This window comes from Budorcas taxicolor, chromosome 1 (assembly GCF_023091745.1).
Source record: "Budorcas taxicolor isolate Tak-1 chromosome 1, Takin1.1, whole genome shotgun sequence".
In the NCBI taxonomy this organism is placed as follows: Eukaryota; Metazoa; Chordata; class Mammalia; order Artiodactyla; family Bovidae; genus Budorcas; species Budorcas taxicolor.
In genome coordinates, this window is record NC_068910.1 from 13947795 (window position 1) to 13973424 (window position 25630).

Consider the following 25630-nt stretch of genomic DNA (forward strand, 5'->3'; position numbering starts at 1 on the left):
TCACTCATTATCAGAGAAATGCAAATCAAGACCACAATGAGGTACCATTTCACACCAGTCAGAATGGCTGCAATCCAAAAGTCTGCAAGCAATAAATGCTGGAGAGGGTGTGGAGAAAAGGGAACCCTCTTACACTGTTGGTGGGAATGCAAACTAGTACAGCCACTATGGAGAACAGTGTGGTGATTCCTTAATAAATTGCAAATAGAACTACTATCTCCAGTTTCTTGGTGGTCTCAGAAGTTGGGTGTCATCACTCCATTAATCTCTTACACCGCTTATTAACTGGAGACAGTATTTGAAATCTGGCAAATAGCATTGCTGCTGCTGCTAAGTCACTTCAGTCATGTCCGACTCTGTGCGACCCCATAGACGGCAGCCCACCAGGCTCCGCCGTCCCTGGGATTCTCCAGGCAAGAACATTGGAGTGGGTTGCCATTTCCTTCTCCAATGCAGGAAAGTGAAAAGTGAAAGTGAAGTCACTGAGTCGTTTCCAACTCTCAGCGACCCCATGGACTGCAGCCTACCAGGCTCCTCCATCTATGGGAGTTTCCAGGCAAGAGTACTGGAGTGGGGTGCCATTGCCTTCTCCGGCAAATAGCGTTAGGGATTGTTACTTATTATTGCAAGAATACCACAAATTCTTAGAGGGCAGAAACTACCATAAATATTTTGTAGGTCCTTTCAGTGTCTGGCCCTGTTTTCTGTATATAGTTGATGCTTAATAAATATTTGTTGACTAACTGGTTTAATGTTCCTTAAGAGCAAATGTTCTAAATTAACTTAATAATAGAGGTTTTATTTCACTTTTTCTTCTTTATGTTTCATACAAAAAAGGAGAAAATCTATTTGGAGTGCAATGAGATATAAATAAATAGTAATACATTATTATAAGCCTTCCAAAATGTTGTTGCCAGTCTATGAGCTTTTCCTCCATTGGTGTTTACTTTCTCAAGAAGCAAGAAAAGTTTTAGTTAGCATTATGTGTTTGATAACTCTGTATTGACCTAGAATCCTGCTAGGTGTATGTGCACGCTAAGATACTCCAGTCATTTCTGACTCGTTATGACTGTAGCCTGCCAGGGTTCTCTGTCCATGAGATCCTCCAGATAAGAATACTAGAGTGAGTGGGTTGCTGTGCCCTCCTCCAGGGGATCTTTCTGACTCAAGGATCATACCCACGTCTCCTGTAGCTCCTTCATTGCAGGCAGATTCTTTATCACTGAGCCACTGGGGAAGCCTCTCCTAGGTACCATCAATTTTAATTTCTAGATTGCTGTGGTTGAATGTTCACACTAGAACACACTTCCAAGGATCACTTTATATACTTACTAATTTTTATCTCAATAATATTTATTATTTCTTGTCACAGTTATTGCAACTGATAATATTTTAACTAGCTGATCTGAAATGCACTGTTGTGCTAAAGGTGCATAAGAGATCCTAATTGAGAGCCAAGTAAATAAGTAAGTCTTTAAAGGAGATTTAAATCTCTTCACAGACTTGTCCAATGTCATAGTTGGAAAACAAGAACTTTCCCACTGTTAATGGTGATTGGCAGTCATAGGTCATGTTTTATGAAGACAGGTTATACTCACTAGTCTGGCAGATGTCATGGAGTCGTTTGTGCTTTGAGGAACATCAGACAGTAATGCATATTTAATTCCATCCTAATGTACAAAGACAGTGTTTTTTGGTGATAGTTTTATTGAAATATAATTTATATACCATGCAGTTTATCTATATGAAGTATAAATTCACTCTGAATTTTAGCATATATGTATTTATATATTAGTATATATGTTAAATTAAATATATATACTAAATATGTATATTAAATATATAGTATATATTAAATGTTATATAAATTAATTTAATAATACTAAAGATATTCAACATTTATATTAAATCTCATATATATTTATATATATTTAGTAAATATATTAAATCTTAAATATTTGCAGTTGTAAAACTATCACCACAAGTAAGTTTAGAACAATTTCGTTATCCTGGAAAGAAACCCAATAACTTTAGCTCCTGTCCTTTAATTTTACCATCCTCCCCAGTGCTGCATCTGGTAATTTGCTTTCTGTTTCTGTGAATTTCCCTTTTTTTGAACATTTCATATACATGAGATCATATAATATGTGATTTTGTGTGACTGACTCCTTTCACATAGCCTACTGTTTTCAAGCTCCATCTATGTTATATACTGATGTGCTTCATTTCTCTTTATTGCAGACTAATATTCCATTGTATGGATATACTGCATTTGGTTATCCATTCATCAGCTCTTGGGCTTTAGGGTTATTTCCACTTTGGGGCCATTATGAAAAGCACAGTTGTGAACATCTGTGTGTAAGTTTTTGTGTAAACTTGATTTTTCATTTTTCTTGAAAAATGAAAGAGTGGAATTCTGGGTTGTATGGTAAGTCTGTGTTTAACCTTTTAGTAACTGCCAGATTGTTTTCCAAAATAGATGTATTATTTTACATTACTGGGAACACTTTTACTGTGAGAAAATAGATCACATTATAGATAAAAGGGTTTCTACATTTATAGACTTGTGAGTATATTAATTAACATTTCTGAGTTTCTCTCGTTGATGTTGTAACAATCTTCACCTCAGTTCGGTCGCTTAGTCATGTCTGACTCTTTACAACACCATGGACTGCAGCACGCCAGGCTTCCCTGTCCATCACCAACTCCCTGAGATTCCTCAAACTCATGTCCATTGAGTTGGTGATACCATCCAACCATCTCATTCTCTGTGGTCCCCTTCTCCTCCTGTCTTCAATCTTTCCCAGCATCAGGGTCTTTCCTAAAGAGTCAGTTTTTCGCATCAGGTGGCCAAAGCATTAGAACTTCAGCTTCAGCATCAGTCCTTCCAGTGAATATTCAGGACTGATTTCCTTTAGGATTGACTGATTGGATTTCCTTGCAATATAAGGGACTCTCGAGTCTTCTCCAACACCACAGTTCAAAAGCATCAGTTCTTCAGTGCTCAGCTTTGTTTATGGTCCAACTCTCACATCAATAAATGACTACTGTAAAAAACCATAACTTTGACTATATGGAGCTTTGTTGTCAAAGTAATGTCTCTGCTTTGTAATGCTGTCTAGGTTTGTCATAGTTTTTCTTCCAAGGATCAAGCATCTTTTAATTTCATGGCTGCAGTCACCATCTGCAGTGATTTTGGAGCCCAAGAAAATAAAGTCTCTCACTGTTGCCATTGTTTCCCCATCTATTTGCCATGAAGTGATGGGACTGGATGCCATGATCTTAGTTTTCTGAATGTTGAGTTTTAAGCCAGCCTTTTCACTCTCCTTTTTCACTTTGATCAAGAGGCTGTTTAGTTCTTCACTTTCTGCCATAAGGGTGGTGTCATCTGCGTATCTGAGGTTAATGATATTTCTCCCGGCAATTTTGATTCCAGCTTTGCTTCATCCAGCCAGTCATTTCTCATGATGTACTCCACATATAAGTTAAATAAGTAGGGTGACAATATATAGCCTTGACGTACTCCTTTCTAGACTTGGAACCAGTCCGTTGTTCCATGTCCCGTTCTAATGTTGCTTCTTGACCTGCATTAAGATTTCCCTGTGGCTCAGATGGTAAAGCATCTGCCTACAATGTGGGAGACCCAGGTTCGATCCCTGGATTGGGAAGATCCCCAGGAGAAGGAAATGGCAACCCATTCCAATACCCTTGCCTGGAAAATCCCATGGACAGAGGAGCCTGGTAGGCAACAGTCCATGGGGTCGCAAAGAGTCGGACATGACTGAATGACTTCGCTTCCCTTTTTCCTTTCCTGAGCTGCATAAAGATTTCTCAGGAGGCAGGTAAGGTGATCTGGTATTCCCATCTCTTGAAGAATTTGCCACAGTTTGTTGTGATCCACACAATAAAAGACTTTGGCATAGTCAGTAAAGCAAAAGTAGGTATTTTTCTGGAACTCTCTTGCATTTTCCATGATCCAACAGATGTTGGCAATTTGATCTCTGGTTCCTCTGCCTTTTCTAAATCTGGCTTGAACATCTGGAAGTTTTCAGTTCACATACTGTTGAAGCCTTGCTTGGAGAATTTTGAGCATTACTTTGTTAGTGTGTGAGATGAGTACAATTGTGCAGTAGTTTGAACGTTCTTTGGCATTGCCTTTCTTTGAGACTGGAATGAAAATTGATCGTTTCCAGTCCTGTGGCCACTGCTAAGTTTTCCAAATTTGCTGGCGTATTGAGTGCAGCACTTACACAGCATCATCTTTTAGGATTTCAAGTTGCTCAGCTGGAATTTCATCACCTCCAGTAACTTTGTTTGTAGTGATGCTTCCTAAGGCCCACTTGATTTCGTATTCCAGGATGTCTGGCTCTAGGTGAGTGATCACACTGTCATGGTTATCTGGGTCATTAAGATCTTTTTATGTATTTCTGTGTATGCTGCCACCTCTTCTTAATATCTTCTCCTTCTGTTAGGTCCATACCATTTCTGTCCTTTATTGAGCCCATCTTTGCATGAAGTGGTCCCTTGGTATCTCTAATTTTCATGAAGAGATCTCTAGTCTTTCCCATTCCACTGTTTTCCTCTATTTTTTGCATTGGTCACTTAGGAAGGCTTTCTGAACTCTCCTTGCTATTCTTTGGAACTCTGCATTCAGATGGCTATATCTTTCCTTTTCTCTTTTGCCTTTTGCTTCTCTTCTTTTCTTGGCTGTTTGTAAGACCTCCTCAGACAACCATTTTGTGTTTTTACAGTTCCTTTTCTTGGGGGTGGTTTTGATCACCGCCTCCTGTACAATGTCATGAACCTTCCTCCATAGTTCTTCAGGCACTCTATCAGGTCTAATCCCTTGAATATATTTGTCACTTCCAGTGTATAATTGTAAGAGATTAGATTTAGGTCATACCTGAATGGTCTAGTGGTTTTCCCTACTTTCTTCAGTTTAAGTCTGAATTTGGCAATAAGGAGTTCATGATCTGAGCCACAGTCAGCTCCCGGTCTTGTTTTTGCTGACTGTATAGGGCTTCTCCATCTGTGGCTGCAAAGAATATAATCAGTGATTTCGAGATTAATTATCTGGTGATGTCCACGTGTAGAGTCATCTCTTGTGTTTTTGGAAAAGGCTGTTTGCTATATTGTTTCTTGTGTTGTTTGAAGAGGGTGTTTACTAACAACCTCATTGAGGTATAACTTATATCACATTGTGTATGCATTTTCATCACTTCAATAAGATCTCTCCTCCATTTGCATTTATTTGATCTATACCTCCTCATTTAATTTGTTGGCTCATGTGGTAGCCAAGCTAAAGGGCTGAGAATACTTTATGGCTAACATAAAGTTGCAGAGAAGGCAATGGCACCCCACTCCAGTACTCTTGCCTGGAAAATTCCGTGGATGGAGGAGCCTGGTGGGCTGCAGTCCATGGGGTCGCTAAGAGTTGGACACGACTGAGCTACTTCACTTTCACTTTTCACTTTCCTGCATTGGAGAAGGAAATGGCAACCCACTGCAGTGTTCTTGCCTGGAGAATCCCAGGGACGGGGGAGCCTTGTGGGCTGCTGTCTATGGGCTTGCACAGAGTCAGACATGACTAAAGCGACTTAGCAGCAGCAGCAGCAACATAAAGTTGAGAAATGTCTATAAACTTAAATTTTTTCAAGTTTGAGTAGGTTCATAAACTCATACTCCAATTTTGTAATACAGATAGCTCTGAAAGTTGAAATGTTTTTCATAACTCATTTGGTGGAAATGAATGGAACTAACAGGTGGTTATGTATAATATTTATTTGTTCTCCTTAATGTGAATAATCATATGTCTTATTATAGAAATATTAATATTTGATTATGGGGTACTTCCTCAGCCCTCACTGGGGGTGATTTGTAACAAATATGTGATATGTATATCATTTTACCTTTCTAAAATTCAAATAATCCTGAACTAGGCACACCTGGCACCACAGGTTTCAGATTGTGGATCTGTGTTTGAGTTAAGTAGCCAGCACCTCAGAGCCTGTGCACTTGCTGTTTTTCCTTCTGGGTAGCTCTTAGCCCAGATAGCCTCTGGGCTCCTTCTTGTTATTGAGGTACAAGTTGATTTTGTGGGCATCTCTTTTCTGAGCACCGCAAACATTCCTGCCCCTGTCACTTTCTACCATGCCACCTTGTTTTATAATCTTATGACCCTCATTCTTACCTCATGTGACCTACGGCATCTGTTTCCTTGTTTGCATCTGTTCTCTTTGTCTCTTTCAACATAAGCCCATGAAGGCCGGGGTCCTGTCTGTTGGTTCATGCTCAGGAGGCACTGACGGTGCAGTGGGAGGACTGTGTTTTCCAGGTGCAGCATCCTGTTCCTGCTCAGTGTCTTGCTCCTACTGAGCTGATTCTGCTTGGCTCCCCACGGGGATCAAGTGAAACTTGGCCTAAAGGACACGTGTGAGCAGCTGCTCTCAGACCACGTAAGATTACTGCCTCTCCCGTCACATCAAAAACTAGATGTTTGGTCTTGACTCTTGTGCAAAATCCTTGTCACCATGGAGATGAGTTCTCTAAAAGGTCTGCTCGCCTGAAAGGGAGGATCACTGAGCTGTGAGAGATAATAGGTAATGGTCACCCATCAGATTGTGGTTTTTTTTCCCTTAATGATAGATTTGCATCCCTGTTTTGGGGCATGATAAAAGTTGTGATCAGTCTGGTTTTTTTTTTTGTCAGATAATTAGATGGCAAGCACTGTTTCTGATGCAAAAGATATGAGGGTGTATCATTTCCTCCAGTCTAGCTCTTATGCCTCTTTCTACCTGGTTTTGAAGCTTAATACTCATGACAGTCAAGATCCAATCAAGACATCATGTCATCAGTTTATTTGTTTGTTAGACTTAAGTCTTTTCTTAAGGACCAGTTGAGGCAGCTGCTAGTGGCTACGGTTCCAGGATCCATGTCACTATAGAGGGTGTCCGCATTGGCACTGATGATCCAAGTGTTTATAGCAGTTTAGCCAAGTGGGAGTGTCCTGAGTTTCTTTGTTGGGGGAAGGAATCAAGCCATTTTACTGAAGGGCCTTGGGGAAGGGTCAAAAGACTGGGAGGATCATGAAATCCAGCATCCTTTTCCCAGCCAGGATCTCCCCATCTTCACAGTCACTGGAAAATGAGTGTCATTCTTAACACTATAACTCATTTTCTGGATCACTTTGGGGTAGTCCCTTCACCTTCTAAAACTGTTTCTCATCTGTGTGATAAGGATAGTTCCCCAAGGGCTTACTGTAAAGCTTAAGTGGGCAAACAGTGTAAAGTGCTCGGCCCAAACAAGGGCCTCTGTTGTATTCATTCCCATCTTCTGTGTCTTCGTCGAACTCTTAATTTGCTCAAAATAATTTTGCTTTAGACTATTAAAGGGAATTTAAAGCCCACTAAAGTCCAAATGTATTTGCTGAAACTGCATAGACTTGCTGAGATTTAATGGCTTTGGATTCACAGAGTGGACATTTTATGTGGCTGAATTTACTGCTCTGTGTGGCTAGGGTCTGTGTGTCTGGAGAAAGGTAAACGTAGACTGTCAGTGTGTTGTCCATTTTGTTTGAGTCCTGTAAGAGCATCAATAAGTTACAAGACTCCAAACTGAAGGGCCTGACCAATCAGGAGGGAGTTTGTGTGAGCAAAGCATGATGAATGTCAAAAGCAGGTCGATGGTACTTTCCTAGCAGTCCAATGTTTAAGACTTCACCTTCCAATGCAGCCAGTGCGGATTCAATCCTTGGTCAGATATCTAAGATCCCATATGCCTCATGGCCAAAGAAACCAAAAGGTAAAACAGAAGCAATATTGTAACAAGCTCAATAAAGACTAAAAAATGTTCCACATCAAAAAAAAAAAAAAAGAAAAGCAAGCCTGGTATACAAATGAATTTCATAAACATTTGAAAGAATTTAAGTTTTTGGTCTTAGTTTACTTTTTGGTACTGTGGAATCAGTCCTTTGTTAGTTCTGTCTTTTCTTCATTAAAAAAAAAAAAAATCCTCCAATCTTTTACCACTAGCATGTGTTCATATATCTGCTTACTTGATTGTCATTTTGAAATAAAGTTATAATTAAAAGTTGACAGAGGAGAAAGAGAGTTGAAGCAGAGAGAATAAAGTATATGAATACCTTTCTATAAAATTCAAATCTTCTGTGTAATTTCAGTTCATTACCTGGCCATTAAAAAAGGGAAAGCCAGCTTATCCTTTAAGCTGGCTTCTCATCCTTGGAATTTTAAAATGGTAAGCCTGATTCCAAACAGTGAAAATGTCATTCCTTGAATACAAAAGGGGCATATAAGAATTAGAAGGGAAAGAGAACAGAAGATGAGTTGAAGGCACACACACTTAATTCAGAACCAGCCCCATGGTTTACTCAGCTTCCAATGGACTTAAAAGCTCATATATAGCTTTTGTATGGCTCATATATAGACAGGATCCTGCCTCCAGGATTGCTCCCCTTGCTGCCCAGTATCTTAAGTTGAAGCAGTCATTTTTTGGGAAAGTATCAGGCAGGGTTTAGAATGCTGGCTTCAGGATCTTATTTCTTTTGCTGGAGGAGGGCCTTTTCTGAGCACACTGAAGCAAGGGACTTACATAAAATGATTGGGGACCAAGATCATGGGAATGGTCTTATTTTTCACTATTTATTCTTGATTTCATTTTAAGTCAGCTTCACACATATGTATGAGTGGTTGACTTTACTTTAGAAAAGTAAAAGCCAACTTGGTCTGATAACTCAAGGTCCTTCAAAAGTCAAGAGGGACCCAGGCCGTTTTCATTTTTCAGGGTTCCCAGTCTGTTAAGAAATGTTGTTGTTGATCACTCATATCCGACTCTTTGCAAGCCCATGGACTGCAGCACTCCAGCCTTCCCTGTCTTTCACTGTCTCCCAGAGTTTGCTCAAACTCAGGACCATCGAGTCGCTGATGCCATCCAACCATCTCATCCTCTGTCGCCCCCTTTGTCCTCCTGCCCTCAATCTTTCCCAGCATCAGAGTGTTTTCTACTGAATCAGCTCTTCTCATCAGGTGGCCAAAGTAATGGAGCTTCAGCTTCAATATCAGTCCTTCCAATGAATGTTGAGGGTTGATTTCCTAAAATTGACTTGTTTGATCTCCTTGCAGTTCAAGGGGCTCTCAAGAGTTTTCTCCAGCACCACAATTTGAAGGCATCAATTCTTTGACGCTCAGCTTCTTTATGGTCCAACTCTCACATCCATACATGACTACTGGAAAAACCATAGCTTTGACTAGACGGACCTAATGACAAAACAGAGTTGAGAACAGGGGTATATTTTAAATATTTGCATTTAACACATTACTTTTTTTTTTTTTAAGCAGAGAGTGCTTATACAGTGTCATTGAGTTTTTCCCGAGAAGTAAAGGATACAGTAAGAAAAATTATATGCACCATAGGCTGTGTGGTCCAGGAAAGAGGTGCATCTTCTTCCAGTGCCGTGGTTTCTCTGTGACTATACCTGCGCTCTCTTTAGGAGATTACTGCAGGAAGTCTAAGTTTAAGGCTCTTTGAATTGGAGGCCTGCTGATGGCTTTCTGGTCCTTGGGAAGTATCTGAATACTGCCCTGACCTGAGCCTACAGGGAGTTTTTCATGATGGTTCTTGTTACTGTTTTTTGCTTATTACTGCTCACAGAGCGTGAGCATATTTTCACCTTAAAACCTTGCTTCACCCTACATTTCTTTCCTGGTTTGCTTCAAATCTATCCCTTTCTTCCTCCTCCCTTCTTTCCTTCCAATCTAGATATAGGAGTCGAATCTATTTTTTATTTTATTTTTTTAATTTTTTAATTAGTTTTTTATTTTTTTAATTGTAAAATCTTTAATTCTTACATGTGTTCCCAAACATGAACCCCCCTCCCACCTCCCTCCCCATAACATCTCTGTGGGTCATCCCCATGCACCAGCCCCAAGCATGCTGTATCCTGCGTCAGACATAGACTGGCGATTCAATTCTTACATGATAGAATGGCATTCTAACATGTATAATCTATTTTTTAAATCATTGCTACCAGATTACTTTAAAGATGACTTCAGTTTCAGAACTGATCATGTTGCTTTTATGCCCAATCAGACCTCTTTGCTCCTCACCCAGACTATAGTGCACAGAACATAGTGTTCCTTGGCCTTGCTCCTTGCCCTTGCTCATTTAAACCCCAGTCGCCTGCCTGTTTGTACCCTTCTCCCCACACCACTGGCCTTCCCCATTCCAAACCACCAACAGACTCTGAAGACTCATGAGCCTTCTTCCTTAGGGTCTTTGCCGCTCAGTCTCCCATCACTTCTCTTAGCCAGTTGGCTGACTTGCACTCAGCCTTTAACTCAAACTCACTGTCACATCATTTATGAAACCTTCCTCACACTGGTACCCCATTCCCTGGCAGAGTTTTCTTACTTTGAGTTGTCATAACACCTTAAACCTCTTTGCTCTGTGGTTCTCCCATGTGTAAAGTTGGGATAAGTGTATGTGCTTTCCTTTATAGGATGGCTGTGAGGATTAAATGGATTAATTGATTAAAGTAGTTAGAACAGTTTGGCACTGGGATAGGAAGTGTGAAACTAAATAATTTGCTGTTATCTTCTTGTGGGACCTCCTGTAGTAGCCCACACTATACTGTCTATAATTATAAATAGTTGCTTCTCCTCAGAGCTGAACTGTGAATGTGTTGGTCATCTTCATGGCGGAGCTTTTAGTGTAATTTTTCTCATATTCTTGATTATCATCAGCATTGTCTTGTTATCATCATCAACAATAATAAGAGCTGACATTAATGAACATTCATTAGGTACCAAGAACTTTTGCCCAGAGTACTCCAATGAAGTAGCTCAAGCCAGGATTCAAGTCAGGTTGTCTGACCCCAGAGCCTACTCTTGGACCAACGTAATATGTTCCCTTTCAAACTGAAGTTGCCTGGTAAACATCTGGATGGGTAGATACAAGGAGAGAATAGAAACAATTGAAATAGCTTTTCCCCTGCATCATATTTACATAAAAATCCATCTGAGTAGGTAAAATCTATTAGACATGGAAATTGTTCAATATTTCTCTGTTTTCAAGGGGGAAGGGAATTTTCCTTCCCTGATTACAGTTGGGGCCCAGGGGCGGGGAGCTGCCTGCCATATTCGCTATCCTATTCTGCACCGGTACCATCCATCAAAGGAGCTTGCTTTGGCAAACAGCTTAATTTCTGTGTTTGTGCCATTTTGAGGACATCAGTCAAAATGTTATAAAGGCCCTTGCCTCATTCCATTTTCACCCCACTGATCACAGATTTTGCTGTTGAAGCTGAAAAAAGAGTGGTGGATTCTGAAAGCCAGTCCTCGAGGAGCAGGTGCACAGCCTTGTGTTGAGAACACAGATTTTGGAGCCCTTTTCTTGGCAGCAGAATTAACTTTCACATAACCTCCATGTAACTGTGAACTTGTGTTGCTGTTCCAAGTTCTCCCCACATGGGAGCCAACTATGGGAATCATAGACTCTGGTCTTTTCTTATTCAGTCAAACAGTGTTATGCTTGAAAATTTTGTCTCTTCCCCTGCCCCATTACCATGATAGCTTAATTACATTTGTGTGGAATTCTTCAGGAAATGTTTTGCATGTACGTGCTCATCAAATTCACCCATGGAAATACAGACTAAAAATGGTACTATTTCAGTTCACCGGGTAAGAAAACCAAGACTCAAAGAAGTTAAGGTTTTCACAGAGTCAAGTAGCTACTGAGTGGGAAGATCTGTATTCAAACCTTTGTTCTTGGGCTCTGAGACTGTTCTAATTCTATTGAGATGTAATGTTTAAAAGGCCAAAAGCTTAGAGCCATGATTATGTCATCTCCTTAGTGACCCACTCAGTTCTTATTGCTATTCTGATTACTTAATAGGTTCTCCACAAATACTTGTTAAACTAAATTGAACAGAAGTGATGGGAACTTGTTGTTACAGCCAGGATTGGAAACTCTCTGTACCATAGACATTCTCTCCAGGACTATCATCTTCTTAACTTGGCTGCACCTTATCTTATCTTTCTTATCTCAGGCAGATGCTCCCATCCTGCTTACCTAGTTGGACAGTATCCTCAATGCTCTGCCATTGTGGATTCTGGTCAAAACCTCTGAGTCAGCCCTGGAAATATATGATTAAGGGCTGGAACAAAATTTTGTTCAACATGGTCAGAGCCCTCATTGATAGGTGATTTCCACTGTGGGAAAAAGATATGCTTATCCTTAAACCGACTTAATATCATAGCTCTTTTCACACTGGACTTATATCCTCTCAGGAAGTTAATGACAGTTCTATTGCCCATGAAAGGAAGAGTTCAGTTGTCTTAAAACTGAGGGATGCAGAGGAAACTTTATAAGGTTCATGGTTAAATAGCCTTAATTTTGATAATCCAACTCTATAAACCACTGCCAGGAGGATATCTACATAGAAGACCACATTCTAAAATGCTGGATCATTTGGAAAAACTTGCTTGGGCTGAAATATAAGACTGTCTATTTTTTCTGTCTCCTCCCAGCTGCTCTGGCCCTTGGGTAGCCTTTTGAGCAGCTTGGCTGTTTCCGTGTTCAATAGTTTTGCAAATGTTACATTTTGGCAAATGCAGCCTTAGGTGTAAAATGAGATAGCTTTGGTTTGGAAATTGGCCACTCATGTTGATAACAGTTATTAATCGAATCAGCCTCAAATTGATAACAGGTATCTCCTGTGGAAACAAAGATAATTTGTTATTGATTGTGATCCAGTCTTCTGATGTAAACTCTAGGCTTATTTTGTCTTGTAAAAGGTTGGTGTAGCCTTCTGCAATCTGAAGGAGACAGGAAGAGATGGGGTGGAAGAAGCAAAGAAAACTCTCCCCACATACACACGATGTGTTTACTCTATTGTTCTGTTACCTGCTTTCTCTGGAAACTTTATAGATTAGCTTTTATAATCTACTTTGAAATGTTTGCTGTTTTTAAAGCAGAAGCAATCTTTGCAGCTTTCAAGCAGAAGGTCATTTTATACAAAATGTTCATTCGTGTGCAACAAAGCTTATTTCTTGTACAGGAACAAAGAAATAATGAAGGCTCCTTAAAACTTGTTTTTCTCTAAAGGAACGATCATCTTGATAGCTGGTGATTTATATGTGCCTTTTCTATTGGAGTGGAAAAGCAAAAACATTCGTATCAATAAGGATTACTGAATATTATTAGACTCAGATATGACTTTAACTTCAGCTTCAGTGTTTCAGAGTAGGAGGGAAAGATGTCTCGGATTTCTTGTCTAGTTGGTGTCCATCTTTCCAGGTTATTCCTTTTGCCCTGATTCACTACCTGATGGTAATCCAGCCATTAATGTGGTCTTTGCATAGGTCTCTGAGATCCAGCTGTTTCTAGAACAAAGTCCCCAAAGTTTTCTTGCCTCCAAAACTTTGTTTGCCATGTTTCTTTGGGCTGAACGCTCTTTTAGCAACGTCCCACTTTCCTTTAGAGCTCAACTTAAATGTAATTTTTTTCCTGGGAAGCTTCGTGGCTTGTTGTTACTGATTTTTCATGTAGCTCTTTATAGGGAAATAGCTATTTTCTTTGTGCATGTCCTGCACTCTCTGTAAACCACCTCATGATGTTCCATGGCCCACTGGTGGTGCTAATCCTTCAGCTACTCTGGCTGCAAAAGCATCAAAGGTTGATCTATACTGTTGCCTGTGCGCTTAGTCGCGCCTGACTCTGTGACCTTATGGACTAGAGCCATGCTCCTCCGTCCATGGGATTCTCCAGGCAAGAATACTGGATTGGGTTGCTGTTTCTTTCTCCCATGTATCTTGTCAACCCAGGGACTGAACCCACATCTCCTGAGTCTTCTGGTGACGTCTTTAACCACTGAGTCTCTTGGGGAGCCCTAATCTACACTGTTACAGAGTGATAAAAACTATATCCAGATTGGAGAAGAGAAGAGATTAACAACAGATGGAGTGAAAATGTAAATTTAAATATCGTCCTTTTCCCCCCAACATGACAGTTCTTAAATTGTTGGTTTCTGACTCTTCATACAAGGATGGAGTGTTTAGAATTAATCCTGGGACAAATCAGTCTCATTTTGTTCAGATTTCTGGACAGATTTTTTGATGAACTGATGGCATTTAATGAGAATAGAGATTTTTCATTTTTATTTCTAGGATCAGTTGAGTTTGAAATCTGTGACTGTAGAGAGAACCTGGGTTTCCTCTGTCCTTATCTGTTCAGATGGTCAGTATGTCAAGTTTAAGACATGATCGTAACATGGTACTAGGATAATAATTACCTGCTGTGCATACTGATTGGCACAGCATGTAGCTTTTACTCCATCACACTTGTTGGCAGTCCCTAAAACAAAAGCTGCTAATCCTTTGTGTAAGGAAAGGATGAACCACATCACGCTGGGTGTGGTTGTGACAGTGATGGTTACTTCTCTTTGATTGCCCCATTTAGCTGCTTTTCTGCAAGTTTAGCTCTTGTTGAGTTGAAGGAAGAGTCACGTGATCTTTTTTCTGATATTAAAGACAATTTAATAACTAGCAGTATGTTAACATGACCTCAGATTTTCCCTAGAATCCCTTCAGTTGAATTTAAGCATTATTTGAGAAAGAATTTTGTACTCATTGCAGAGAAAGGGGGCAATAAAAACCCGATATGAGCATTAAATGTCTTTGTAAAACACAAAGTGAAATCACTAGACATATTAAATAGTTTGAAATTTTTGTTAAAATTCCTGTATCCCATGATCATAGAATTTACAAGCCAAAACTTTTTATCTTTAACATGAGAAATAGAAATGTCATTTTTCTTTGCTTTTCATGTGTTTTTTAAGAAAATCTATTGACTTATTTATTTTTGGTTGCACTAGATCTTCATTGCTGCCCTCAGACTTTCTCCAGTCGAGGCGAGTGGCGGCTCCTTCTTGGCGCTGGCACCTGGGCTTCTAGCTGTGGTGGCGTCTCTTGTTGCGGAGCACAGGCTCTCGGTGCCCGGGTGTCAGGAGTGCAGGATGTGGGATCAAAGCTGCAGCTCAGGGGCTCTAGAGGACAGGCTCCAGTAGCTGCGCTTCATGGGCTTAGTTGCTCCTCGGGATGTGGAATCTTCCTGGACCAGGAATCAAATCTGTGTCCTCTGCATTTGCAGGCAGATTCTTATTCACTGTACCACCAGGGAAGTCCTATGTATGGTTTTTATGTTTCTGTTTAAAGACTTTTTGGCCATAATTGTCCCTGCTCCAGGTTTAGGGATTTTATTAAAAACTTTTTTCACTTATGCACAATTTGTTCACCTGATAGAATCAGTAGGACTCCAGTAATATGTTACTTTGGTTGTGGAATTGTATTTTCCATTACTCTCCCCACTTTCACTGCATATTTCTTTCCATCTTTTCTCCTTTTAAGCCAAAAAGATCTGGAACCAAAAAATGAAATACAAGTAGAACAAAAAATCATTTTCTTCTTCTGATCCAATTTTTACTTTGACTTGGTGTCCTATTTTCCCCCTTCTGGACCATGACAGAGAATGTGACATCTCCAATGTCTTTAACGCTAGCCTTGATTTCAGTGTTTTCAGGGGAGGAGAGGGGAGACTGTGCATTCTGTATTGTTGAATGATATATGTGGAGTCATTGTAACAAGAAATAAGATGTGATTTTAAATGAAATGCCTTAATACCCCTGCGGTTCCCCTTGGCAGTTTTGCCTTCACCAGAGCTATAAATACTATCTATGGTCCATGGCTTCTAGCATTTTATATATATAAAGATAACTTTTGTGTTTATTCCACTAAAAAGGAAGAGTTATTTAGAAATCTTAAAAGTCAATGTAATATGTATCAATTGATGAATTGCAAGTTTTTAGCTCGTAGGTGCTTCGTTTCAAGGCCAGGATGTATATTCTGCTATATTGTTATCATTTTTATTTAGTAAGGAAATGCTTGGTTATTAAGGGGGAAAGTGTACTTATGGACAAAACTGCTGCTTTCTCAAATATCAATTTTGAATACCAGTCTTCAAAACCATTTTTATTTCCAGTGTGTAGTTTTAATTAAAAAAAAACACACAATTCTGTAGTCTCATCTGCAAAGCCCCAAAAGGAATTCATACAAGAGAAAATTAACTTATTATTAAAAAGAACACTGCCTTTCTAATAGATATGGAAAGTAACAGTTCTCCTCAGGCTAAGTGGCAGTTCCTTATATAATAACTAAAATATTAGCACATTTAAATCGATTTTCCTTGCCTGCAAGTAATAATCAAAATGATTTTAAAAACATACTTAATTTGACTTAGATGATAAGGATATTTGCTCAGAAAAGGATACTCTGGGCTATTATTTTCTGCTGGTAAGCATGAGTTGGAAGTTGAGTGGTTTTGATTTTGTTAATGATGATTCAGTTTATTTTTATTTTATTAACAATGGGAACACTGTCTCCAGGACTGCTCTGTTTTAGGTAAATTTATGGCACATGATTTCTTTCTTACATAACATTTCCTATAATTCATTTATTTTATACTAGTGTTTTGAGAAAGATTGACAATGTTTTGTTCTTTCCAAAAGGTGTTCATGGCTCTTGATGTGCTTTTTGTCATTATCACTGTGCATAGCAACTGAGTCTATCCTTGTTGGTGCGGGAGAGGCCGGGGATTCCCCTGAATTCTCTCATATAATGTAGGCCTGTCTCCTGTTGGCATCAGAGTGCAGACTGGGATAACTCCATCACAAGAAGGATATGTCCTTTCAAAGTGTCCTGTTGCAAAGTACTTCCATGCTTCACATGAGACAGTATTATGTGTGGCTGCCAGTTAACTAACTTTTTTTCTGAATCATATCTCCTGAAGCTCTGTAGTGAGCATGATAGGAAAATATCTTTATGGAAACAAGAAATGTGTGAGATAAATTAAGTTAAAAAAAGGCATGCAGCAGATTTAACTTGAAAATGAACGTAAAAACCAGCCAGCAGGATTCAAATTCTCATGGACTCGACTACTCCACACAAAGAACAGTGTTCTGGCTGGTGTCAGTGGTTTGTACAGTGTTATAGAATTGTTTCTAGTGTGTTATTTTCTTGTGCCCTGTGGTTTGTATTACAGTATTTGTAGTTGAAATACATTTCATGTTATGCCATACGCAGATTTTTTAAAAGATATTTTAATTAATTACTTTGTTTTTGGTTGTAATGGGTCTTTGTTCCTTTGTGGGTTTTTCTCTGATTGCAGCGAGCAGAGGCTACTCTCTAGTTGCATAGCTCAGGCTTCTCATTGCAGTGTCTTCTGGTGGAGAGCTGGGGCTCCAGGGCTTGCAGGCTTCAGTAGTTGTGGCATGGGGGCTCAGCCGTTGCGGCTCCTGGGCTCTAAAGCTCAGGCTCAATAGTTGTGACACATGGGCTTAGTTGCTACATTGTGGCATGTGGGATCTTCCCAGATCAGGTATCAAACCCATATCTCTTCCATTGGCAGGCGGATTATTTAGCACTGAGCCACCAGGGAAGCTCTATACACAAATTTGTTTATGGCATGTATGAGATACACATAAATATAAGTGTAAATAAAAGATTATATGAAATGCATTTTATGCTATATTGTTTCATGATAACTTCAAGTTGCCTGTTTCTTATTTGTTGGCCTATACTACTTTATTGTTTTTGGGGTTTCCAATTCTTCACTTTTTTCAATATATCTGTCTCGTTCATTAAGAAATTTTATTTTGTTTTTATTTTTTGATCATTTGTCCACTTCATTGCAGTTCTTTTCTGGGTTCTGAAAGTGCTTAGACACCATGAGAAAACAACTTCTATGAATGTAAATACACAGTCAAAATGAATGGCTTTTTTGATATGTAAGTGTTCAAAGATGTATAATATTTATTATACATACCTTATAACAGTTTGTAAATGATTTCATGGTACATGCATATACATTCTAAATCTGTTACAATGGTTAAAAAAATAAGCTCACGCAAACACAGATTTCTTCAATCACTGTCAGTCATTTATCTTTCAGGGTCCACACTGATACATTTTCAAATTGTATCAAGTCATCACAGGATGTTAATAAGCTTCATTGACCAGGGTGTTTCCAAAAAGACCAAGGCTCATTGAAAGTTGGGGCCAGTGTGTCCAGTCTACATAGATAGTGTCTCTTTCTTTTACTCTGTTTCTCATCATCTTTATTTTATGCCTCTCTCCTATAAAGTATTTTGTGTCTTATAGTGAAAGGACATCTATATGTATATGTATATAGACACACACAGATTTTTAAGAAGATAAATGAGGTTGAGGAAACCTCAGAAGGTTGGTGAGGCTCATTACAAGGGGATCTGGGATGAGTGTTATTAGTAGTCAGTGGCTTTCAAACTTTAACAGCTTCTTAACCATCCAGAGAGCTTGTTAAAACAAATTGCTAGGATAATTTCCCTGTTGGTCCAGTGCCTAAGACTCTGTGCTTCCCAACACATGGGGGCCAGGTTCTATCCCTGGTTGGGGAACTAAATTCCACATGCCCACATACTGGTGCAGCCAAATAAATAAAAATAATAGATATTAAAAAAAAAAAAAAAGTTTGCTGGGCTCAGCCCCAGAGCTTCTGATTCTGTAGGACTGGGATGGGACTTGAAAATGTGAGTTTCTAACAGATTCTCAGGTGAAACTGATGCTGCTGGTGGGGGGCTCCACTTTGAGAACCACTGATCTGGGATTGTCTTTTCATATGTTTGGGATGAGGAAACCGTCCCAAGAATTAGAGAGGGTAAGGGCTTGCCCAGATTTCCCAATGGTAGGGGATTGTACCTTCCCTAGAATTGGCACTGGATCTTCTGGCTCTGGCCTTGTAATATTTTCCTGGAATCTGTTCTTTGACTGAGCAGAGAAAGAGAAGCTTCTTCCCAACTATCTGAAGAGAGAGTGGGAAACCAGATTGGCCACGCTTCCCAGTTTCCGTTCTGCGTGCAGCATCATCTCTGGCTGACCTGTCACTTTCTTTAAATGTCCTCTGGAGAGAGAAGGCTTTAGGGCTTCTACTGGTGCCCAATTTTCCCAAATATATTTCAGCCTCTGTATTCCCATGTCCAGTTTAATAATTATTCGTGGGACATTTATCTGTCAATTTGTGATCATTTAGAGATTAATCTAATGTCATAATTTTTGAAACATGACCTGTTAAACTCAGTTCTATAATATGTCAAAAAAGCAAGCTAAAGACAGCATAGGCTACAAGAATAACTGTGGGAAAAATATAAATGGTTTAATTTTTACCTAGGTCTGAAGTTTTTCTTTAAATTCAATAAAATTTCAGTGAAATATTATTTCACTAAGTGAGTTTTCTGCAATATCCTGTAGCTTACATTTTCATGGTGAGAAATAACTTATTGTTGGTAACTTTAAATTAAAGAATAAATGATTGGCATTAAATGGAATTTTATAAAAACTGTTTCATAACAATATGTATTGGCTGAATTTCATTGGCAAAGAAGAGTAACAACAATTGTGCATTTATAGTTGTTAGTTATTGATTTAATTTTAGTGATTTTCTTATTGGGATGCAGATTGTCAAGATGGCATTGATGTACCATTAACTTCAAATAAATGTTACCTGATAATTATGCACCAGAGCTGGGTGCAGAAAGAGTTGACCTTAAATGATTGAGGGAATTAAAATAAATACCATTTCCAAACCACTGGGGAAGAAAGCCTACTTAGAGTTGGACTCAGTTCAGTTCAATAAATCTTGACCATGGGCGTTCTATGCTTAAGGAATACACTTTTCTGGGTAGGTTTTGGAGTCCATATCTAGCCTCAAGAGCCAGTGTCTTTGAATTTTTATGAAAGGGATACAGAACATGTGTGCATTTATGTACATGTATGATTGGGTGATGAAAACAGAAACTGGATTTTGACACTGATGTTATTTTCAGCTTCGTTGGGAGCGCGGGCAGCAGGTCACAGTTTCCGTGCCATGGTATGACCTGGCATTTGGGGCAATGGAGAAATGTCAGTGTTTTCACGATGTTGAGGTGGGGTCCAGGTCACACTTCTGACTCTCTGTGTTGCTTTCTGTCTTTCCAGCGTCTTGTGGAGGCTGCGGAAGAGGCACACCTGAAACATGAATTTGATGCCGACTTGCAGGTAACTGATGAGAGTTTGAGTTAAACTGCTTTTTGTGCTTGCTGCTAAAGGAGAAACACTAGGTATACTGCGAATACCAGGGTTCAGATGTTTAGGGAGAAGGCTTTTTAGAGTATGGTACAGAGTTGAAATAAATGTACCTACTTCTTAACAAGACAGGACAATGATCCTCAACCATTTTCCACTGTGTAAATTACAGGTGATAATGCATACTACACGCATGTAACCAGGTTTCAGTGAACTCCTAATTCTGGGGGAGTTAATCAGTCAACTGACAGTAATCGCCAGAGCTTTCAATGATAAATTGATAAGATAGATGGCAGAATATATCAAATCCCTCTTCCATGACTGCATTTTAAGTGACTGAAAGAACATATGGATCTAACCTTGAATTTACTGTTAATTATATTTTAAAATTACATCATTCACAGACCTGGATTTGAACATCTGCTTAATAAGTTTCTTATACTGAATCTCATATCTAATCATAGCACACATTTATCTGGTTGGGACGGATTTCAATGCTGCCATGTATATAGAAAACATAGTAAAAGGCAAGGAGTGAATTGAATAATACTTTGAGGTTCCTTTGCGTCCTTCCAGAAGGAAATTTTATCTGTATTGTCATTTTGAGTTTGTGACTTTTCCTCACTGCTGGCAAAATAAGAGTGAATCTTAACTCCTTAAGGCTGTGCTTTGCTAGAACATACATACTTCTTTTAGTGCCATGTGGTCACAATTAGGAAATACTGTTTATTTTGCCATGTTTTCATTCATATGGAAAAGATAAATCTTCAAGCACAGAAAAAGATGTTGATACCAAAGATAGCCTTTGACTGTGTCTCTGTGCCTGGGGTGTCCTTCTTGTCATCACTTACATCTATAATTTTTGCCTTGTGGATAAAGAATGCCCACTCAAATGGAGTAATAGAGGCAAGTTTAATAATGAGAATATTTACAAATGCATGGTAAAAGAAACCAACAAGCAATGGTGTTATATTCTTGGGGCAAGCCACACACCTAGCCTGAAGGAGCAAGGGGAGGGAGTGATTTCTAGAACCCAGGGATGGTAGCTGTACGGAAAAGGTGCTTGGTAGATAAATGGTGAGGTGATGAAGGTGGAATCTGGGGGAAAGGATACCTCCAATATCTGTCTCTAGTCTTCTGATTTCTTGCTGTAACTCACCATTGACTGAACCTAACTGTTGGTGTAGTTGATTTGGTTCAGAGTTTCTGAGACTTTTAGTGGAGAAGGTTGAAGAATGGGTCTGGAGAGGAAACAGTCATTTTTAGTCATAACACTGAATGTATAAAGCAAATAGAATGAAGAATGCAGTTAAGCATCAGAGGCTCCAGGAAGAGGTGGGAAAAGCCTTGGGGATTGTTGGTAACACCTGGAGAGGAATGGGGCAGACAGCCCTGCTCTTTGAGCAAAGTTACAAAGGGCAGAGTCAGCTGAAAATAGCAATAAGCACCTTGTCTTCTATAGCCTTACCTGCTTGGTGGCTCCAGGAAGAACCAGGGGGCATTTGTTGGCTACATTTGTCTGAAGTGTGCCTCTCTTCAAGGATTTGAACTTCCTGGAGTGGACTGGAAGGGATTTAATGGAAGCATTAGGAAGCACCTTTGCAAGTGTGACAATTATATGGACCTTTTCAGTGCCTTGCCAAGGAAACTCTCTATCACTCCTTGGGAGTTCCAGAAGTTTTTTCAGCAATATTCTGGTTGTAATTGTCAGAAAGTCAACTCAGATCAACTTAATTTGATGAGAATCTGTGAGTCCAAGCTGATAATAAATAAAAAACAATCCCCATGCTCAGTTGCTCAGTAGTGTCTGACTTTCTGCAGCCCCATGGATGGTAGCCCACCACGCTCCTCTGTCCGTGGGATTTACCAGGCAGTAATACCGGAGTGGGTTGCCATTTCCTTCTCCAGGGGATCTTCCCTACACAGGGATCAAACCTGCATCTCTTGTATCTCCTGCTTTGGCAGGTGGATTCTTTACCATTAGCACCACCTGGGAAGCTCAAATAAACAAACAGATGGGTAAATAGACAAATACATAAATAACAGAGAAGGGAAAGCTCTTTTAGCTGTGGTCCCCAACCTTTTTGGCACCAGGGACCAGTTTAATAGAAGATCATTTTTCCACGGATGGGAGGTGGAAGGATGGTTTCGGTATGATTTAAGTGCATTGCATTTCGGGTTCATGCTTCTGTGAGAAGCTGCTGCTGCTGCTGATCTGACAAGAGGCAGAGTTCAGGAGATAGTGTGAGCAGTGGGGAGCATTATCAATACAGATGGAGCTTCACTGGCTTGTCTGTTGCTCACCTCTTGCTGAGCAGCCTGGTTCCTAACAGGCCATGGACCAGTACTGATCCATGGCCTGGGGGTGGGAGACCCCTGTCTTATAATACAGTTGTGCTCATGCTCAGTCACTTAAACCATATCTGACTCTTTGGGACCCCATAAACTATAGCCTGCCAGGCTCTTCTGTTCAAGACATTAACCTGGCAAAAATACTGGATTTGGTTGCCATTTCCTCCTCCAGGGGATCTTCCCAACCCAGGGATTGAACCTGCAACTCCTGCTTTGGCAGGTGGATTTTTTACCACTGAGCCACCTGGGAAGCCCCTTATAGTAAGTACATTGTCAACTACTGAATACAGAAAAAATGATGGCATTATAAAATTATGTTAGTAATTGCTTCAGGCAGGAATCTTCAATGGATGCTAAAATTGGCAGGTAGAAGTTTGATGAAGAACAGGACATTGATAATCTCAAAGTATCTGTCCACAAATTGCTTATTATTAATAATTACAAAGGGAAAATAGCTTTATTATGGATAATCCTGGCAGACACCATCTTAAACAGGTAATTAAAGTTAATATCAATAACGGCACAAAGAGACAAAGTGCTTTCAGATGTGATAGCCAGGAAAAATAAAATATTGCTTGTGTAGACTTCTTGTCTCGAATTGATAACCTGAATCTAACTATGATAAAATATCATCAAAATTTTGACTGAGGAACGTTAAAGGACAATAAAGATACATGACAACTGAATGCAAACACACGTGATCTTAAATAAGATCTGGAACCAGAAACAAAGATTTGAATGTGGAGTATGCTTTAGACATTAATATTGTCTCAATTTTGAACTTCTTCGTTTTGACCCCTGTATGGTGCTTAGGCAAGAGAATGTCCTTGTTCTTGAGTTTTTCTGGGTCGAACATTTGGATTCATTGGTCCCAGAGGAAGAAGTAAGTTTGTAAGAGATTGAAAAAGATTATTGGAACTCAGGACTCTTGGAAAATCAGGTGTTTAAGACTCATTTAGTCAATTTTATTTTGAGATCAGTTGTCTTCAAAAAGTAATTGGGTGAGTGAAGGAATGATTTAATTGACTTATGGGATTGTTTTTCCTTCAGGAGAGGAAAATGTTCTGTGGTTTAGTTTAACAAGAACTCTCTCTCTTCTTTTTTTGCCCTTTTGAAGCAGTTGTGATTTTCTAAGAGTGCTCTGACTTCCTTCCTATGATTGAACCCTTACAATAAAATTCTGGGGCAGCATACTGATTCCCTTGTCAAATGTGGTGATGGAAGCATGAATGTGGCATGAGCGTCTCGCTCTGAAAGTATAGAGACTGAGAGATAGGTCTTTGGGTTCTTGCAGCTTTTGGTCTCTTAGGAACAAAGATGATGGGCTCAGTTTTTCCTCTCCCGTTGTCATCTGTTCTGTATAAGTACAAGATGAATATCAGAGACTACAGCTGTGGTTTGAGCACAGAGTAGATGTTGAAATAATCTGTCAATATTACAGAGTGTCATTCAGTATCTGGACCATGACGGAATGTTCTCTGGGTCAGAGTAAATCACATGCGCTTGTGTGGAAAAGTGGAAGAGAGAAGACTTTGAGAAAATAGATGTGCATCCAAGAATGTATGTCTGCTTAGATGAAGGTTTTGAGGCTCTGAAACCCTGATGCTGTTACTGGCAAGTCTGTTAACAGCTTGGGTGTCGGCCCCATTGCTTTTCCTGGAATAGCAGGTCTGCCTGTGTACCGGCTCTGAGTTTATTGCTATGACGGTTCATTAGAGCTGATCAATTGTTAATCTGGGTTCCGCTGACCTCTCTCCAACCCCTGCCAATAGATTGTTTTTATCAAAGAAATTTCAGACTACCATCTGCTCACCATGAAATAATGCTGAGGAGGTTCCCGTGCTGTTAGCTAACTAAGGAGGAGCAGAAGGAGCTGGGAGTCTGTTTTCCTACAGAAAAAAAAAAAAAAAAGTGTTTTTGTGAAATTTCCTAAACTGTGCAGCTTCAGATTCTGTAATGTTAGCCCCTATTCCCCCACCCCATTTCCAAAATGAAAAACAAATGCTGGCTCTGCCTCTTCTTTCTCTTTAGGTTGGAGTCTTCATGTCTTTGCACCGTCTTGTGCTTTAAAGGTGAATAATTTGTTTTTCACTTGTAGAATTATCATTTTGTAATTTTATTTGTCGTTTAATTTCCTCTTACAGTTTCTGCAGAGGTTTGACCCTTTCCTTATGGACTTACAGCTTTGACATTGATAATCCCTTCTGTAGGTCCTTAAATGTGGCACTAAATTGTTAGTACTTCACAAAAATTATGTTGGGCAACAGGCAAAATACAGCCTTGAAAGGATGGCATATGTGAGCAACCCATAGTGCAGCGTCCTTCACACAAACCAGAGCTGCATGGGGCTGCATGGGTGCACTAGCTGGAAAGCTTTCTCATGGACACTAGTGTTGCTTTAGCCCTTCAGCTTGCTCTGCTATCGGGTGTCCTTTGGGTTCCAGACTGGCTTCTTGGTTTTGTTCTTTGTTGCCTAATATTGCCATTAGGGCACTTTTTAGTTAGAACTGATGCAAAAGGAGGCCTTGTTAAAATGGCGTCTTCCCTATTTTTAATTGCATACTTTGAATTAACATAGGTTTTTAATGTAAAGCTTGTATGAGATTGAAAATTATAAGAAAGCAGTTTAATAACTTTTAATTAATTACATATGATAATTTTAGCATTTTATTCTCATTATTTTGATGGCAAAACCTAACTCAGGACAAGGGTAGGATGGTGAGGAATGGCCGCTTGCCCTGATTATTTTAGTTATTAATGAATTTCTGGCAATCTAGGTCTGCATGTGTAGTATAATTCAGAGAGAGGCCTTCTCCTCTTACTTACTCTTTCTTTTGGATTTTTCCACCAGCAGCAAAGAAGAAAAAAGTCCTTTTGACAGTTTACTAAAAACTTACTTAGCTTTGAACTGCAAACATATTTTCTTTGAAAGCTGTCTTAAGTAAGTGCCAATTGCACAGAGCTGTTGCACAGTGGGGAAAAAAATATTGTGGTTTTGAATTGTGTATTCTGTGGAAAACTTTTGATTACAAAGTTCTCTATAATAATTTTTCTTTATTGTTTTGTAAGTAGTACGGGGGGAGGGGGGAAAGCCTGTTGCCAGTCAGAATGAT

The 25630-nt window shown here is 39.5% G+C and overlaps 1 protein-coding gene across 1 annotated transcript in view; it reads left to right on the forward strand.

Annotated features, from left to right (window-relative positions):
- The window catches only part of CACNA2D3 (calcium voltage-gated channel auxiliary subunit alpha2delta 3), an 877155-nt gene that overhangs the window by 267600 nt on the left and 583925 nt on the right, over nt 1–25630 (forward strand). Inside the window, exon 4 of the mRNA XM_052639295.1 lies at nt 20079–20138. Within this exon, the coding sequence (XP_052495255.1) occupies nt 20079–20138 (60 nt within the window). The remainder of the gene's footprint in view (nt 1–20078; nt 20139–25630) is intronic.